Source organism: Etheostoma spectabile, chromosome 17, assembly GCF_008692095.1.
Source record: "Etheostoma spectabile isolate EspeVRDwgs_2016 chromosome 17, UIUC_Espe_1.0, whole genome shotgun sequence".
In the NCBI taxonomy this organism is placed as follows: Eukaryota; Metazoa; Chordata; class Actinopteri; order Perciformes; family Percidae; genus Etheostoma; species Etheostoma spectabile.
The window spans coordinates 9,839,988-9,857,193 of record NC_045749.1 but is presented as its reverse complement, the minus strand read 5'-3'; the positions used below and the strand labels follow the sequence as shown (position 1 = coordinate 9,857,193).

At 38.3% G+C, this 17,206-nt stretch overlaps 2 protein-coding genes across 2 annotated transcripts; one reads left to right on the top strand and one right to left on the bottom strand.

The window, feature by feature from the left end:
* Positions 1–2,481: 2,481 nt before the first annotated feature.
* On the top strand, positions 2,482–6,021 carry bnip4 (BCL2 interacting protein 4). The gene is made up of 6 exons (XM_032540798.1): positions 2,482–2,717; positions 3,078–3,249; positions 3,352–3,412; positions 3,566–3,672; positions 4,065–4,214; positions 5,776–6,021. The coding sequence occupies exons 1-6, from the start codon at positions 2,675–2,677 to the stop codon at positions 5,819–5,821; spliced, it is 579 nt and encodes a 192-aa protein (XP_032396689.1). The 5' UTR covers positions 2,482–2,674; the 3' UTR covers positions 5,822–6,021.
* A 506-nt stretch (positions 6,022–6,527) lies between these two features.
* LOC116704979 (protein phosphatase 2, regulatory subunit B, delta) lies at positions 6,528–11,546 on the bottom strand. The gene is made up of 10 exons (XM_032540792.1): positions 11,316–11,546; positions 11,053–11,127; positions 10,444–10,541; positions 10,161–10,326; positions 9,927–10,039; positions 9,668–9,845; positions 9,386–9,550; positions 8,909–9,078; positions 8,268–8,359; positions 6,528–8,111 (listed from the first exon to the last, which is right to left on the bottom strand). Exons 1-10 carry the CDS (start codon positions 11,320–11,322, stop codon positions 7,832–7,834), a joined length of 1,344 nt encoding a protein of 447 aa, XP_032396683.1. The 5' UTR covers positions 11,323–11,546; the 3' UTR covers positions 6,528–7,831.
* Between the last annotated feature and the right edge of the window lie 5,660 nt (positions 11,547–17,206).

The window sequence follows — 17,206 nt, the reverse complement described above, 5'->3', positions numbered from 1 at the left end:
GATACCTGAACTTGCGTATTGGCCTATACCGAGTAGCCTACTGATCTGATACCAGAATCATATATTTTATTATGTTTTAACAGCTTTGTACTATCCCTGTATGGATGTGATATTATTTCTCCCTTTGTTGTCGGTCTGGCTAAGGTTAATCTCTTTGTGAAACATGAACAAACACAAACTATGAATGCCACATAACTTTCTTTTATTATCCAGTTTGACAGTCAGCTATCTAACATAAATAAAGTACTTTAATGTAGAATTTCTACAGGGCTTTATTACGTGGTATTGGTACTTCCTGATACCACGCTAGGATACCAGCGTTTTAGGCAGTATCTGAGGCTATACCGATACTGATACCAATATCTCTAATTACTACTACTGTAATAGATCTAAGCTTAGCTATTAAATTATCTTGCACCTCTTTTGTCTTGTACAGCTTATGGTCCAATGCAGTGTTTGCAGCAGGTGTTGGATAAAGTTTCTGGGGAAAGGATATGTCTCTCCTTGATGGCAACAATGAACCAAACATCATGTGGGTAGGTGTACAATAAACCTATTACCAGGTCTGTTATGTGGAATCAAGACAGAGCTGAGTGACACTGTGAATGTATATGAAGGCACAAGGCAAACAAGTTTGGAAAGTTTTAGTTTGTTCATGTGTAACGTTGTACCATGATTATGCCCTCCTGGTCCCCTTGCTCCCTATGGTACCGATGGTAGATTTTCTTGTACCATTTGGGTTTTATGAATTTTTTCTCTATCTTGCTAATGCAAAACAGGATGTGACTTTTTTCTGCTCTAAGCTGTTACCTCTGATAATGGTAGATCATCTGTGGTGATTGGCGATAGACTTCCAGATGGTCATTTCTGGTTTAATTTAATGGCCTGAAGGGGGAACTTCCTTCCTTTGGGCTTTGGACAGTATTTTATATTTAGTGAAATAAAATGTTACATATATAATGTTATAATACACAATGTTACGTACCATCCTTTTTGTTTTTGATTTGGACAGATACAGTTTCCCATATTTGAACTGCTTTGAGGTTTTATTCTTAAATTCTACAGACTACAGATTTTACATCTTGATAATATCACAACATGTGTTAATTCAGTGCTGGCCAGCGCTCACTGCTTGTGTGAGCTCACAAATGAAAATGTTTCATGTTTTTCTTTTTAAATAACCATATACCGTATGTCTTTTATCAGATTCCGTGTTGAACTCTACATAAAGATTGTAGTTAAAGTACATTTAATATCAAGTAGCTAGTAATGAATAAAGCAACGGAGAGGTATTATACCACTGTACAATGCATCCATTCTGATACATATGCCATCTGGGGAGAGCATTTTTGTAATGAGAGCTGGGATGTGGAGCGGAACACAACATTCATAACACTTAACAAAATTAGAGCCAATATTGCATCTATCATAAATTATGACAGCGCTACATGAAAATCTAAACAACTTACACCACCATAATATAATATTATTTGAGATATTACCTGTAATAAATTCTTTATCGCTTATGTTTCCATAAATGTTCATTTTGTTGTTATTGAGCTATGAATGCATTGTTGATTGAATCAACATCACTGACATTTTTTAGATTGTATGGTGTGCAACATTGATTGAACAGTGCTGAACCTAATACCCTCAAGAGGCTTGGTTATTCAAATATTAGGCTTTGTTTTTAGAATGTAGAAAAAGGTTAAAAAGCATATTTACTGGTGGTTCTCCAAGTAAATGATTTCTGTTTTCAAATGATGTAAGCTCCACATATTCCAAATAAACATTGTTCTGCCAGGAAGAACACACCCCAGAATAACAAGCCCCCTCAATTGTAGAAATAATTAAATTTTGCAACAACAATCAGTCATACTAATCTCTATGGTAACAAGCATAATTGAATTTGCCAGCCTTGAATTTAGAGCTGTTTAAGAAATTATGTACATGTATAAGTACAGCACATTGTGAGTCACTTGTGGAATAGTTAAGTCAGTAGAGTAGATTTTTATTGGTTAAAGTCTTTCTATGCTACTCAGTTCAGGGTGCAAAAATTACCAAAAGCATTCATTTAAGCAGGATAGCTAAGGACTATTTTTAGACATCTCTCAACTCATCCGTAGACAGCTATACAGGCGTAAATACACTGCAACAGAAAGTGCAGGTATGTTAGATTTTTTAAAATTTTATTTGTAGACCAAATATTTGCACAATGTGTGCAGCTACATAGAGATGTGTGGCCTTGTAATACATATTGTGAGAGAGAAAGAGAGAGAGAGGGAGTAATGAGCAATGACTGCCATCTGCCGACTGGTGTGTTGAACTGCTATAATAAATATTATTCAGGTTCAAACTAAATGTAAAATGAACTGGCGTGAGCAAAAATCTCTTTAGGCTATTAACACAATGTTTGAACAAAGCTAACATTAGACTGCCAATCCTGTTTATTGAGGTTGTTCAAGAAGCGTGTCCGGGCATGCGCGCTCTATTGGGAGGCAGCTCGGTCTGCGTGCTGAGCGAGCCAATCACATAATAGATCAACACAATATTGCGTCACTGTTATTGTGATAGCTTGGGCTTCAGTTGCTTTCAGAGATTTCGCCACCATTTCACTTACATTTAGGCCTCTATAACCGCGTTAACGAGTAGACCCGTAAATTATACCAGTACAATGTCGCTCCAGAAGGACATTTCGTCGGACGAGAGTTTGCAAGGTAAAGCATGACGTCAATCAACTAAACAGCTTGCAGCTCCCAGTGTAAATGCTAGCGCTAGCTGATAGTTAAGAAAACACGAGGTAACTAACGTTAAAGCCTGAGCTGAAAAGTCGAGGTAAAGCTTAACGTTACTACATTATTGTATCGATCTATAAGACTTGGATAGATCACATAGAGGACAGCCCAGCACCCAGTTAGTCAATGTTGCAAAATCAAAATGCCTTCAAGCCGAGGACATTATATTTGTTGTTCTACTGTAGCCCTAGTGTGCGTGACAGTCCCAGCCTATAAAGGCCAATAATATCGCACTGTACACCCATCAGATTTAATGTGTTAAGACTGTGTACTTCATCTAAGGTTCCTGGGTTGAGCTGCATTTTATTGGTACTGGCTCTCAAAGTACTAGTCACCACGGAAGCCAGGAGCAAATCCCCACCTCTATTCAGGAGGGTGACGTGGAGAAAATGCTGCTAGATGCACAGCACGAGTCGGGCAAAAACAGCTCCAGAGGAAGCTCTCAATGCAACAGGTTTGTGGTGGAAAGAGAAGCACAGTTTGTGTTATTATACGTTGTGTAATACAGGTAATACATGTGTCTTAAGTGACCAACATGTTGTCTTCTTCACAACAGCCCACGTAGAGCCCAGACCCCCCTTCTTCTGTGGAGAGGCTCAGAGGCCAACAGCTCACAGGTATATTTAGTTGGTCACCACTGACACATATCAAAGTCTAACTAATTATGTGTAGTTTTATTAAACCATTCATATTATGTTTTACTGCATAATGTTGTTTTTAAATCAGTGATGGCAAATTGTTGCTTGGTTGTCAACAACTGGTAATTTTAGTCAGATGAAGACTTCCAAGAAAGAAGACGGGAAGTAGAGAATATGATGAAGAAAAATGCTGACTGGATCTGGGACTGGTCTAGTCGACCTGAGAACAATCCACCAAAGTATGTAGCCATTTCACTGGTGCTATCTCAGTTAACAAAATTATTCCTAGATTTAAGACAAAAAATGTGCTGTTACAAAATCATAAAGCAAATTGTTGACTGTGAATCATGTGAATACGGTACAATTCAGATGCACACGTAATCACCACCAACAGGAAAAATGGCAGTGATTACAGTGATGGTAGAGCTGACAGGAATAGGAAATCGTTAACTCTATTGGGCTCTCACACTTTAAAGTCTAAGTATGTTTATTTCATGCTGTGATTTGTAATTGCAATTCATAGAATTAAAAAGAGATGTCTGTGTGAGCAGAGGTGTCGGTATGACATTAGACTGGCGCTCATTTGATTTTAATGTATTCAAAACTGAAAAATTAATGCGCTTCTCCGTAGGGAGTTCCTGCTGAAGTACCCTAAGCGCTCGACCTCTCTCAGCATTAGGAACACCAGTGTCATGAAGAAGGGAGGTGTTCTCTCTGCTGACTTCCTGAAGCTTTTCCTTCCTTCATTAATCATTTCTCACATACTCGCTGTTGGCATAGGGTAAGCAACATTATTTAATCTCTAACTCTCAAACTCAACTCAGTATCTCAAAAACTAAAACAAAATCAATGAGAACCTTGAGAGGAAATTGCAGAGGGGTCCTTAAAACAATGTTTGAAGCCCAGATTTTTGACCACACACAATTGATGTATCTTCATAAAAATAATAGAATAATTTGACATACAGATTAAACATGTACTTGGTGTTTATCAAATAGTCATACTTGTTTAGAAACATTGCTGATGCAAACAGACCTTTGATTCCATCCACACAACATGAATGATTTAGTGGTTGTCTAGTGTTAATCGCTGCATTAAATGGCCTGTCAATCAATTTGAGAGTGAGTCCAGTGTTGTGTTCAGATTTTTGGTGGTGGAACAACTGTTTTACTTATCTGTATTATGACAACATCTTGATCTTTTACTTCCATGAACCTCACACATGCAGAATAGAGCCGTATTGCCACAACAAGAAACAGCAGTTCCAAAACCAAAATTTCCAGTAGCCAATGGCAACCCATAAGGTTTCCTCATGTTCATTGTCTCAGATTTAGTGGGTTAACGGTACAAATAAACTACTAGTGTGCTCAGGGCTCTGCGTCTAACCCTGAAAGTGAACAGGCCACTCCGGTGTGTCCCATATTTAGTTTTATAAAAATGTAGAGCATAAAACATGCTTTGTGTGGAAATTCTGTTTAGTACCAGTAGTATCTGTTGCTAGAGCACTACTCCCAACACAATATTTTGTGTCAATGAGCTACTTTAAAAATACATATGATGGCACAGAAATATTTTTTCTAGTGACAAACCTATGGTGATGATGTAAATTTATCAAATCCCAGCTTCAGTGTATTTATAGTAGAGCCCGACTGATAAAAGATTTTTAAGGCCGACACTGATTAAAATATTTGGTTATTTACCGATACTCCAATATATCGGCCGATATATATTTAAAAAAAGAAAATCCATAAATGCTTAACATAACATAAACATTAGTTATTTGTTGTTATTTCTCAATAAAAATAGTATGACAATAATTTGTTTTATTGTCACAACAGAGAAGAGGAACATCAAAATATATTAAAGTTCTGATAAATAAAATGTCTAAAAATACAAACTAAAGATATGAAACTTTAAGTCCTTTTGAAGAAAAACATAATAACAGAAAAAATAATCAGTGTTGCCAACAGGGACGTCGTAGAGCGCCCTCTGGTGGACAAACTATGCAACGCCAACACTTATAACGTGGTTGACCGTCCGATGTCATTATAAATGATTTTTTTATCGGCCATTATAAATGCCAATACCGGTAGTTCTGGAAATGCCTAATGTCGGCCCGCCGATATATCGGTCGGGCTCTAATTTAAAGGTGTGTGTGTGTGTGTGTGTGTGTGTGTGTGTGTGTGTGTGTGTGTGTGTGTGTGTGTGTGTGTGTGTGTGTGTGTGTGTGTGTGTGTGTGTGTGTGTGTGTGTGTGTGTGTGTGTGTGTGTGTGTGTGTGTGTGTGTGTGTGTGTGTGTTCTCAGCACCATCTTACTTTACACGTTTGTCTCTCTTTTTTAGGATATATATTGGGAAGCGTCTTACTTCCCACCTACACACCTACTAAGTAGGATGGTGGTGTGTCGCGACACCTTCTCGGCATGCCTTCTCGGGACCTTCTGATGATCGAGAGAGATGTGGCCATGTGACACGATCCAATTTGATTGAGTGCCCCACTTAGCTCACACCAGCGTAGAGAGTTAAGGATCTGTTATTGCTGTTTCATGGTGTTAACCCCTGAAGTCAACAGTGACCAATCCTCTGCTCCTCGCTGTAGTCTTTATCCTGGCCTCAACATGACCGTTTTGCTGCTTCCTGCTCCTTAAATCTGCACGTTAGGGAACTAATGTATATTATATGCCATTGCCTTTTTTGGTTTTGTAATGATAAAAAATATGTATATTATCAATTTTTTTGATCAGCTGTGGATAAAGTTGAATTTTTTTTTTTTGTTCAAGGGATCATTAGCCTAGTGTTGACGTGATTACTTCCATTACTGATTGCTCGATTTGTTTAATTGTATATTGTGATTATGAGAAAGCATTGTTAAGCACTGACATGGTCCATTTCGGTCATTCTACAAGAAAGACGTCAGAAATTTACGTATGGCCCTAATGGATTTATAAACCAGTTAATATGTAGAAACATGGATTTATCAAAGGAAATGACCACATGCAGATGAACACAATTAAAATTTTATTGAACTTTGGTCAAAATAATAAACAAGTGAATACATTGCCACCATGTTATGAATCAATGGACAAAGACAATGCATTATGTTTGTTTTAATGTCATCAGTATATCATGTGTAGTCAACCTTCATTTCTGCATTTACAACTACGGAGATAAGATCCACATTTGCAATATGCGGTTCAAATTTGGGTGACAACCCTAATAAATGAATAAGGGCACATGTATGAGGCCTGTCTGAATTTCCTACTTATTACATGATTAGGAGGCACTCTATTACATAAACTGTATAGTGTGCAATTTACCTCCTTTGTGTTTTCATAGACAGCCACATATAGCAGCAGTTTATGAGGACATAACTCTATAAAATAGGATTTACAAATAATGCACATGAGGTTTGTAAAACATTTGGGGACATAACTTGTAGCTGTCACTGATAGAAGTAGGTATTAAGGCTGCAGATTCCCTTTGTCCTGGGCCCCATCTTGTGCCATGTAGTTTCCAGCCTGCATACTAAAACATGGTCAAAAAAGTAGAAATGAATCTCTTGACACAAACATTATCAGTTGTCTCCAACAGTGGTTCTCAAACCGGTCACCCCAAATAGTATTTCCTTAACAAGTTTGCTTGAGATCTGCTCAAAGACAGTGGTGTGACTGGACATTTGTCCACCTCTCTACAACATAAGAACATGCAAAGCAATAAACATGTTTTAATACATACTTCTAAATTTAAAAACACATCTGTAGTTTTAGTTTCTTTTATTATGTGGATGACAAGGTGTACTTGAGTAGATACAGTCAGTGAAATTATGTCACCGTATTGACTGGGGTAAAGTAAGAGGAGGGAGGGGGAAGAAAAGAAAGAAGTCCACTTTCCAAATTCATGGCCTCTTCCACCAGTAGTTTGGCCTGAATACATGGCCAATGGGGGAATGTTACAGTTAGGCTCATTGGCCATTAATCCGTGCTTCAGAGGGCCCAAAAACTTTGAGATGATGTTACAACTTTGACAAGACGTCAGTTTAAGGGCTTCCAAGAGTTCTGTCATTAAATCGTGAAATGAAGGCTTAAAATGTCAACACAAACACCAACGTTCAAGAGTTTGACCTCTAGGGAGTGCCATTCCGTCAATTAGACCCAAATTGGGCTTTCTGGGTCGGGGGCATGTTGAGTGCCCTGGTGCCAAAGGCAAAAACAACCTAAGCTCAGATTCAAAATAAAACAGGTCTATGGATCAACCTCCTGTGGCAAAAAAAAGTAGACACGTGCTTTCGAATTCTTCACCAGGAGGACAACAAGGCTGTTTCTTCTTATACAGATAGACAAGTAGTAGGCTTAACTACACAGGTACAGTAAAAGCCCTATCCTCTGGAGCCCCAAATCTTCTAGTTGATTTTGTCCTGGAAAATGTACAAGTTGTTGGTGGCTGCCACAGCTATCACGTTATCTTTGGGGTGCCAGGCAGTGTGGAGGATCTTCTTGTTGAAGTCCAGGCTGTCCACGCTGATCTCATCCTTCTTCCTCTTGCCACCAGTGGACACTTTGCGTGGTTTAAGCGTAGCCCGTGGTTTGCTGCTCTCCCGGGACGCCTCCAGCGTGATGTCCCGCCTGGTGTTGCGGTCAAACATTCGGAAGAAGTTGTTGTAGGAGCCGGTCATGATGGCACTGATGGAGAGAGAACATGAAAATTGTATGAATTAACTTGAAAACACTAAACAATGTTACCAGTTATTCATTTTTATATCTAAAAAAAAAACAAAAAACAATACTACAAAAGAAACTGTTGAAAATGCTATCCTATGCAAGAACAAGGACACATACCTGTCACTGCCATTCCAGCAGCACTCAAACTTGTCAAAGATGCAGTCATTTTCATACAAGGAGCAGAGCTTACTGCGAAGGTATTCATGGACCTGAAAGAAAACACATTGCTTAACCTAAATATTCACTTGAGCCGCAAATCTTCATCTTCATGGATATAGTTAGAGTGTAAAAAGGCTCCTGCTTTACCTGAATTTTCCCTTTTTACATTAGTGAATGGTTTTACTTATAATTTGCAGAACAGAACAGCGCTCAGATTGTTTGGCTAACCAGACAGAGGCTTCTATTTTTGTGAGTCACGAGGAGCTTGCATGCCACGTGTTGAAGGGAACACACCCTTTTGTATTTCTCTGACCTTGTCTTCATCATCATTTTTATATAACAATTTCATTTCTGGCTTCTAGAAAATATGTCTGCAAATTGAGGTGAATTTAAAGAAATACAAATTTACAGTAGCAGGTGAGGGCTACACAGCACCACAACAAGCGTATTGTTATATGCTTTAGAGAAAATCCTGACGTTTTGTGAAACTTACAGTTCAAAGTCCTGATTGCAAAAATATATTGTAGTGCTTATTTTTTTTCTCACACAGGCTTATAGCTAGTTATATATACAGTCACTAAAGAAGTATGTTTATGTACCTGATACGTCTCCACTGGCCTGTTCTCCATGTTGAGGTCCCAAACTTTGACGGAGAGGTAGTCACGTGTCATCATATAGCGTCCGCTGTGACTGAACTTCACGTCCGAGATGGAGGAGATGATCTCAGAGAAAAAGGATCGGCTGCTTGGATCCTCTGGCTCCTCAAAGACTGAAAAAAAAGTCTTATTTCTAAATTTATTCCCAGAATGTCCTTTTAATAATCAAAAAAAACAAACAATCTGGAATATGTCAAACATTGAATACAAATCACTATTTTCCACATTTCAAAGTAATCAACATCTTGAATTTTCAAAAATGTTATCAATTTATAGTAATATACAAATGAAGAAAAGGAGAATAAACTGTTTATGAAAATGTATAGTATTTTTTTTCATAAATCACTTAATCCGTCAACATTTAGATAATTGACTTTCCACTGAGATCCTAATTTATTGACCATACATAGCAGCACTTACACTTTGAGTGCCGATCGCAGAGTGCCGCTGCTCGCATGTCACACAGGCGGATGGTGCCTTTGCTACTGCTGTACACAAATACATTGCATTGGTGTGGATGGCACTCAGCAGCTGTGATTACTTCTGTCAGTTCCTCCATGTTGGCGGGCTTGATGTCTACAATATCTGAGAACACACTGTTAAGGAACAAGCAGTCTTATATTTCATTATGATACAATGCAGAGACTATTGGCCTATTAGCCACATATCTAATATATCTTCTGATGAAGAAAAAAAGGATACTAAAACTTCTGTCTGTGATTTCCAAGTGCCATAGATTTATTCTTAGGTCATCTGCGGAGAGGTACGTTTCATGATCACTATTTACAGAAATGGAATTAATGTGATAGGTGTGCGCATTTGCAAAGATCCTCCGTGGGCTTGCTTCTACCATGAGATCCATTGGCATCAGTACTGGTACCTGAAACAAACAACGTGCATTTTTAGACTACATTCACAAAAAGCCATGTTCAACAAAGGAGACAGGTCTGATTAAACATACCCGTAAAGAGGTGATTCTAAAGGGATCTCTGAGTCGTCCATCTTCATCTTTCAGGTTGTAACCTTCTGCTCTTTTATCTCTTTCACTTATTTTCCACAATTTGATAGTTTTATCTGAGAAAGTAACACAGATAAGAAAGTTGAAAAATGTAGAGGTGAAGAACAATTATCTGATAGAAATCATTAATTATATCACCAATCAACCAAAATAGATAGATAAAAAGTAAACTCCTACCATTTGTCGAAAGTAGAAAGTGAGCAGCATTTTGTTGGGGTAGCCATCTTATTTTATTAATTTTTTCCTCAATTTCTAAACTTTTCAAATAGTCAAATTCTGGCTCGTGACTCTGAAAAGTGCTATAGACGTTGTACTCCCCACGCAGGTGTGGACGATTCTTAGACTGAAAACAAACACAAATCACAGGTTATATACATCATCATTGCAACTAAGTCAGTATATAACCTTGATGTAATACTGACAATAGAGATACTCATCTGTCATTTCATATAGATCTTACCTCCTGTTCATGTTGAAATATCACTACTCTGCCTCCTTTATCTCCAGTTGCAAGCAATTCTCCAGAATAGTTGAACTCAACTGTTGAGATTATGTCAGCTGAAAATGGACACAAAGAGTGAATTACACCTAATAGCTCAGCTTTCACGATGATAGTTCTGATGACAGCTAGAATGCTACCATGTTAGACTGCAGACTGGGGCCAGAGACATTTTTAATGAAATAAAACATCAGGTGCACTGACAGCCAAAGACGCACAACATGTACACCCATTCATGTATGAATGAATGAAAACAAGCATGATGTCACTCGACAATTTATGGACGCAGCACATTGACGTCATGGACACGGTCGCTCCCCTTTAATAGCTCAGCCACCACCTAGCTAGCACACACCTAGCTAGCGACATACAGTAAATTACAGAGGAAAGGGCGTTAGTGCAACTAGTCCACAAACTCACACCAATCACGACAGCAGTCTGATATTTAAACCTGTGGGACCATCTAGCTACCGTGCATTTCATGTGAAGGCCACAGAGCATCATCATTAAACCACACAGCTAGCTACCCATCGTTTTAGCCTAGCCACCAAGCTAACGTTAGCTACATACCTTCCGCAACATCTTCATCTATCGCTCCTTTCACTTGAGAGAAACACCACTGAAAATCATTTCCTCCTGCAACTCCTGTAAAAAGAACACAGTGTTAATTTGTATCTGACTCGCGTTTCGTCTTGAGATAAAATGACCGGACAGTGACACAGTTTGACAACTAGCAACTTAGCTTGCCAGCGCTAACATTGGCAAGCTAACTTGCAGATTCAGGCCATCACACAGTGAGGTGGGTCCTTTTCCTCCCTTCAAAAGTAGCTTACCCGCCATTGCTTCATGTAGCAGCTCTTGCTGTACACAGCTTCCAATACCTTATCAACCAATGCGACTTGCTCGGGGAAATAGATAGCATCCACAATCAGTGTGAAGACTCGGGTCCAGATCTGTCAAGACCACAGAAATTATCCGTGATTTTTTTTTTTTCTTCCAAAATGGCGCACAGTACATGGAGAAATGACGTCATGCACACATGCCACATCCTGGCTCCATCCATCCGCCTGAGCATCAATAATGTGCATTGAGTCTTTATGTTCTATACATTCAACTTTCTTCATTACATTAAATATTAGTACCTGCTTATGTAGCCTGTTAAAGCCAATTTAGCGGTCTTCGGATGAGTGGGATAAATTAAATGTGCACATAGTATTCGGCCACACTAAGTAGGCTATTTTGATTAATGTTGAACTAAACCAAATAAAATAAACTAGATAGAAATGTCCAGCATAAAACAACATGAACATTTGTTCTAGTCTTATATTCATTGGCCAGGTATGTATCATTATTAGCACCATAGTAATTGCTAAATAAATTTCAGCGATAAATGTAAAACACATGAACAAATTATATATTAACGATAAAACCTTTTTTAATTCGCTTGGTCACTGTTCCTGGTAGATATAAAATGTGTCCAACTCATTATTACATTACACCTGATACGTACCCATAGATCAGTACCCTGACTTCTATTGTATGGTCAATGGGTGACATCTAGTGGGGAAATGATGACATTTTAGTTCATTTTGGTTGGGTTTGTTGCACCCCAATGTGTAAACGAATGTGGGCACCAACCTTCGCTACTTGGTCTGTAAAACCTGACCTATCAAACAAGCCCACATTTAAAATGAATTCAGAAAACATTAATGTTTCACATCAATCTATCTGTTTATCTATCTATCTATCTATCTATCTATCTATCTATCTATCTATCTATCTATCTATCTATCTATCTATCTATCTATCTATCTATCTATCTGTCTGTCTGTCTGTCTGTCTGTCTGTCTGTCTGTCTATCTATCTATCTGGCAATCAATCAATCAATCACACTCAATCAATCAATCTATCTATCTATCAATCTATCTATCTATCTATCTATCTATCTATCTATCTATCTATCTATCTATCTATCTATCTATCCATCTATCTATCTATCTATCTATCTATCTATCTATCTATCTATCTATCTATCTAGCTATTGTTTTCAAAGTGGAAAATGTTTTTTTGGGTTGATTCCGTCTATCTACCAAACTCTTTCATTGCATGCTTTCAATCATTATGTATACTTTTATTCAAATGGTGGAAATGACATTAGGGAACAAACTTTTCAAATTCTGCTCAACCCAATTCTACTCAGAATCTGTCAAAAAGTATGCCACTTATATCTCTATTTTTGTGAGCATAACATGCTCAAAATCACGATGTATATATATATATATATATATATATATATATATATAAACAAAAAAAGATGTCAGAGCCGTGGTAGTTGTTTTTAGTTTTATGCTTATTTTCCTGTAAACAGCACTCTCTGAAGGGTTAGGGTTGTCAAGAATTGGGAGGAGAAGGATAGCGCATAGGGGCTGATTGTGCAATAAAAAGCCCTTTTCCAAAAAATAAAAATGGCAAATGCTGATGAAGTGTGAGAATATGTAATATCTGGGCCACATGGATAAAATAAAATAAACAGAGATATGTTGTTTTTAGTACACCAGTTGAAAGAAACACAATTCTAATATATACTGATTCGGCTAAAAAGTGAAATAAGGTCCTATTTTTGCATAATTGCTAATATATTCTTCTTTTACTCTATATCTTAAAATGGCTGGCACAAAAGTGGTAACAAATACTGCTTGTTTTTAACCAAACATTACAGGTCATATGTGTTTTTGAAGCAAGCCAATCACCTACACTGACTTTAAGCAACTGTGATTATGGACTCTGGATAATACTACACAGCCTTGGTATTGTCTCCATAGTGATTTTAAATTTGTTTGCAACATCTGCAGATTGTCCTGGAGGTGGCAAGTGAACACCTAGAGATGGACCCAAAAGATGTGGACCAAATCTCACCAAAACCTTCTCCCCGGCTTTTCCCGAGCTCCACATCCCTCTCATCACTCACACAGCGTCCCATGGGGAGAAGCAGAGCAGAGGCCTGGAGGTTAGGGAGGTATGCATGTAGACCAACGTGTACCTGTAGTATAAGTACAAGCTGAATGATCTAAGACTGTTCATGAAAATGAAAGAGCACGCATAGAAATATAACACAACAATGTGACATTATAAAAGCACACAAAGTACGCATTTTAATTTGCATAATTAGTGTAAATTAGACATTTTTATAGTCCTCTAAAATGCTGCATGATAGTGTCTCTAAACATAGCCAACCACAGTAAGCAGTTGACACCTGCTTGTGTATGATCCCGTTTGTAGTTAGTAGATGTGGGATGTTCACTTAAAAAAAAAAAATCAAAAATAGTCAGTGTTTTGTAAAACCATCATTATTTGAAGAAACATTTGAACTTTGAAAACATTCTTTACTTCCACATGTGGAGCCCTGTCCAGTTTCCAGTTCCACACAGCACCAAATTGGTTTACGTTTTTTTTTTTTTTTTTTTACTTTGATAGCTTCTACCTGAATACAATAAGTACAAACGCTTGATTTGACAGCATTAAGTAGTGTGGGTAAAGATATCATACTATGGTCTGATCAGAGCAACTAGATTCTAAATACAGCTCAGAAATGCTTTAAACAAGTGTTGTTTTATGGAACTTGCATTCCAAAATGTCTTAACATACTATATTATACTACCTAATTATACTATATTATAAATCACAGTTTAAAAACCTGCCTTGACTTATAGTACACCATTAAAAACATAATAAATTGTGAAGGAGAATTTATAGGCCTAATTTGTGATTTAAAAATCCATACAGCTTAATTGTTGTGTACATTGGATTTTTCTGATTTTACAAGTTCAGTGTTGTGGCTGTGACTGTGTGTTGTGTGTGTGTGTGTGTGTGTGTGTGTGTGTGTGTGTGTGTGTGTGTGTGTGTTTGTGTGTGTGTGTGTTTGTGTGTGCGTATGCTGCTGTGCCGTAGCTTCATCAGGTATAAGGAGAGGTGTTGACTTTATTCCGAGCCTCCAGTAACACCACTGACTCTGATAGTTCCCCATCCCTGTGGGAATTCATTATAAGACAGCTAGAGGCTGCTTGTGGATGGTTACTGTGCTGCCCGTATGTTAACTTGTCGCTATCGCGCAAGGCAAACATGTGGTGCAGCTGCTTTCTCTGGCTGTGGGCAACCTGGAAAGATTGATTGGTGAGCCTTCTGTTTTATCCAGGATCAGGGCCACATTCAGTAGACATGGTGCCTCCGGAGAAGCAGCCATTTTCCCCAGAAAATATGGCTCATTACCAGCACAGACAAAATGAAGGTATATTGACTTTTTAACATCTTACAACATACCTATTTCTGAGCCGTTTAACAACGAGCATCTGTCTCCTGGAAATCTTTACTTCATTTTATTCTCATGTAACTGAACATAAAACAGTCCTTATTTTAACATGAGCTCATCAAGTTGCTTTTTAGTAAATCAAACACTGCTTCTGTCCTCGTCTATTTCAGTTTGAATTTACACTCAGAGGCATGCACGTAAATACCCATGCACCCCGCACACACAAACATACCCTTCCCCCAACATTTGGTCCATCAGACAGTTTTTAACACAAACCATTGGCCAGTGGATGTGTCTGGTCTGCTCAGGGGCATAAGCTTTGTCCAGACCCTCAGTCCTAACTCTCTCTCTCTCTCGTACACACACACACACACACACACACACACACACACACACACACACAACTACACCACACCACACACACACACACACACACACACACACACACACAGCAAAGACAAACACAATCAATTATTCAAGACTCTTGTTTTGGCTCATGTGTTTTTTTCTTATTATTTCTGTTCTGTTGTTTCTATAGCATCCTCTGGCAACCTCACAGCCAGGAGGCCCGATGAGTGAAATACGAGGCCTGATGACTTGAGGTCTCTGTATGTCTTTGTAATTTAGATGGCAGAGTATAATTTGCATGCACAGCCTTCAACATTGTCTCATTGTCTGGAGGAGATTATCCTTGCGGCTTTCCACAGCTGAGGGTTGTCAAAGACCTGGCTTGGAAGACAAACCTTTGTCTTCTTGTTTATTTCCCCCATGAGTGGACATTTTTAGTGTGGTCATTCAGTGTAGTTAAACCTCACACTGAAGCACACAAGCCTTCAGTGTAAATAGTTCATTTACTTTCTGTTATTTCTCAGTTATGTATCAGTTGTACCTTTTTACCTTTAGATACAGTGTACATTTTACAAAGAGGGTTCTGTTGTTCTTCAGTGTGCAAATGTGTGCACTAGATGGCACTATGGCTCTTATTATTCAATGCCAATAGATAATTTCCATTTTTGGAGGGTAAATGTGTGCTGCTGACACAAGTGATGATCATGAAATGCTTGTTTCCCCCGAGCTGATGTTGATACTATCATGAAGAACTCCGTAGCCACTCACATTTATTAATTAACTATTTTGACCTTTAAGCACAAAGCAATTATTTAGATTCTGACTGCCGTAGTTTCAAGTGAAATATATATGAAAATAGTGAATTGGAGTAGTGTGGATCACTAAAGTTTTTAGTTTATCTCCAAGTATACTCTAACTTGACAGATTCAAAGACAGATTTTGTTTTTAAAGGCTCAAGTGAACATCAAACAAAATATTCTCCCCAATCAATGAAAACAGAAAAGAATCACATTGAGGGGATATATTAGATGTGAATCCTTGCAGCAATGATGTCCTTGTAACAGATCATATTGTAAATAAGATGGGTTAAATTGCACTTGTAGCTTCCCTTCAAACAGTCAGGCTACTCTCTCGGGGGGACAAGAGAGTGCTGCAGACTCTTCCTCTAATAACGCAAGACAATGAGATCCCAGCTCATAACATAGGCCTCCACTATATAGAACAAGTATTGGGGGCTTAACAGCTAATAAAGTGGCAAGTCTTCAAATCCATGTCAGAAGAGCAGAGTGCCACAGGGACCTTTCATAACACTTGTATGTGCAGGTTCAACTGCAGTGTAAAGGTTACACATCCACATTGCACTGATCTAACCTGATGAGTTGCCTTAAGCCCCACAAATTTCAAGGCTGTGTTCCTTATTTAAAGAAGCAGAACTGAATAATTGTCTCATTCTATACAAGATGACGGGTTAAGACGGGAGTGTGGAATGAATGTTTGAGATGCAATACAAACTAAACTGTGTACTCTCTTCTCAATTAAGTGTGCATGAAGTGGTGACAAATCTGATTCTGTTTTACATCTGGTAAGCTTGTTTTAACACATATTTGCTAAGTGGGGTAATTTCACTTTTCAGATTGGGCAAAAAATGATATCTACTCATCAATTTTGTTAATTGAATCATGCTGCCCTTTGAGTTCACAGAACAGTTTTAGTAATTAGCCTTAATTGCCTGGTCTGTGTTTCATAAATGGTCTCTCCCGCTTTCTCTCTAGTGAACCTGTCCTTCACTTGAGCACAGACACTCCTCCAGCATTTCCACCCACTTTGTTTGTGAGTCTTTGATCCACAGTATTCCAGTTAAAGTTACACCCATGTGCTGCAAGTTGAAACTTTCGGCATTGTTGCTCAGGGGAACCTTATACCCGTGGCGCCTTCTGCTTTTGTCCTTCCCTTTAGCAACAGAACTCTCCTATGGTCCCGGACAAAAGACTACTCACGACACCATTTTATGATCTCTGTGATGATACCGTTTCCTTCTCCTGCTCGCATGTTACCTTGGTCTGCTCACCT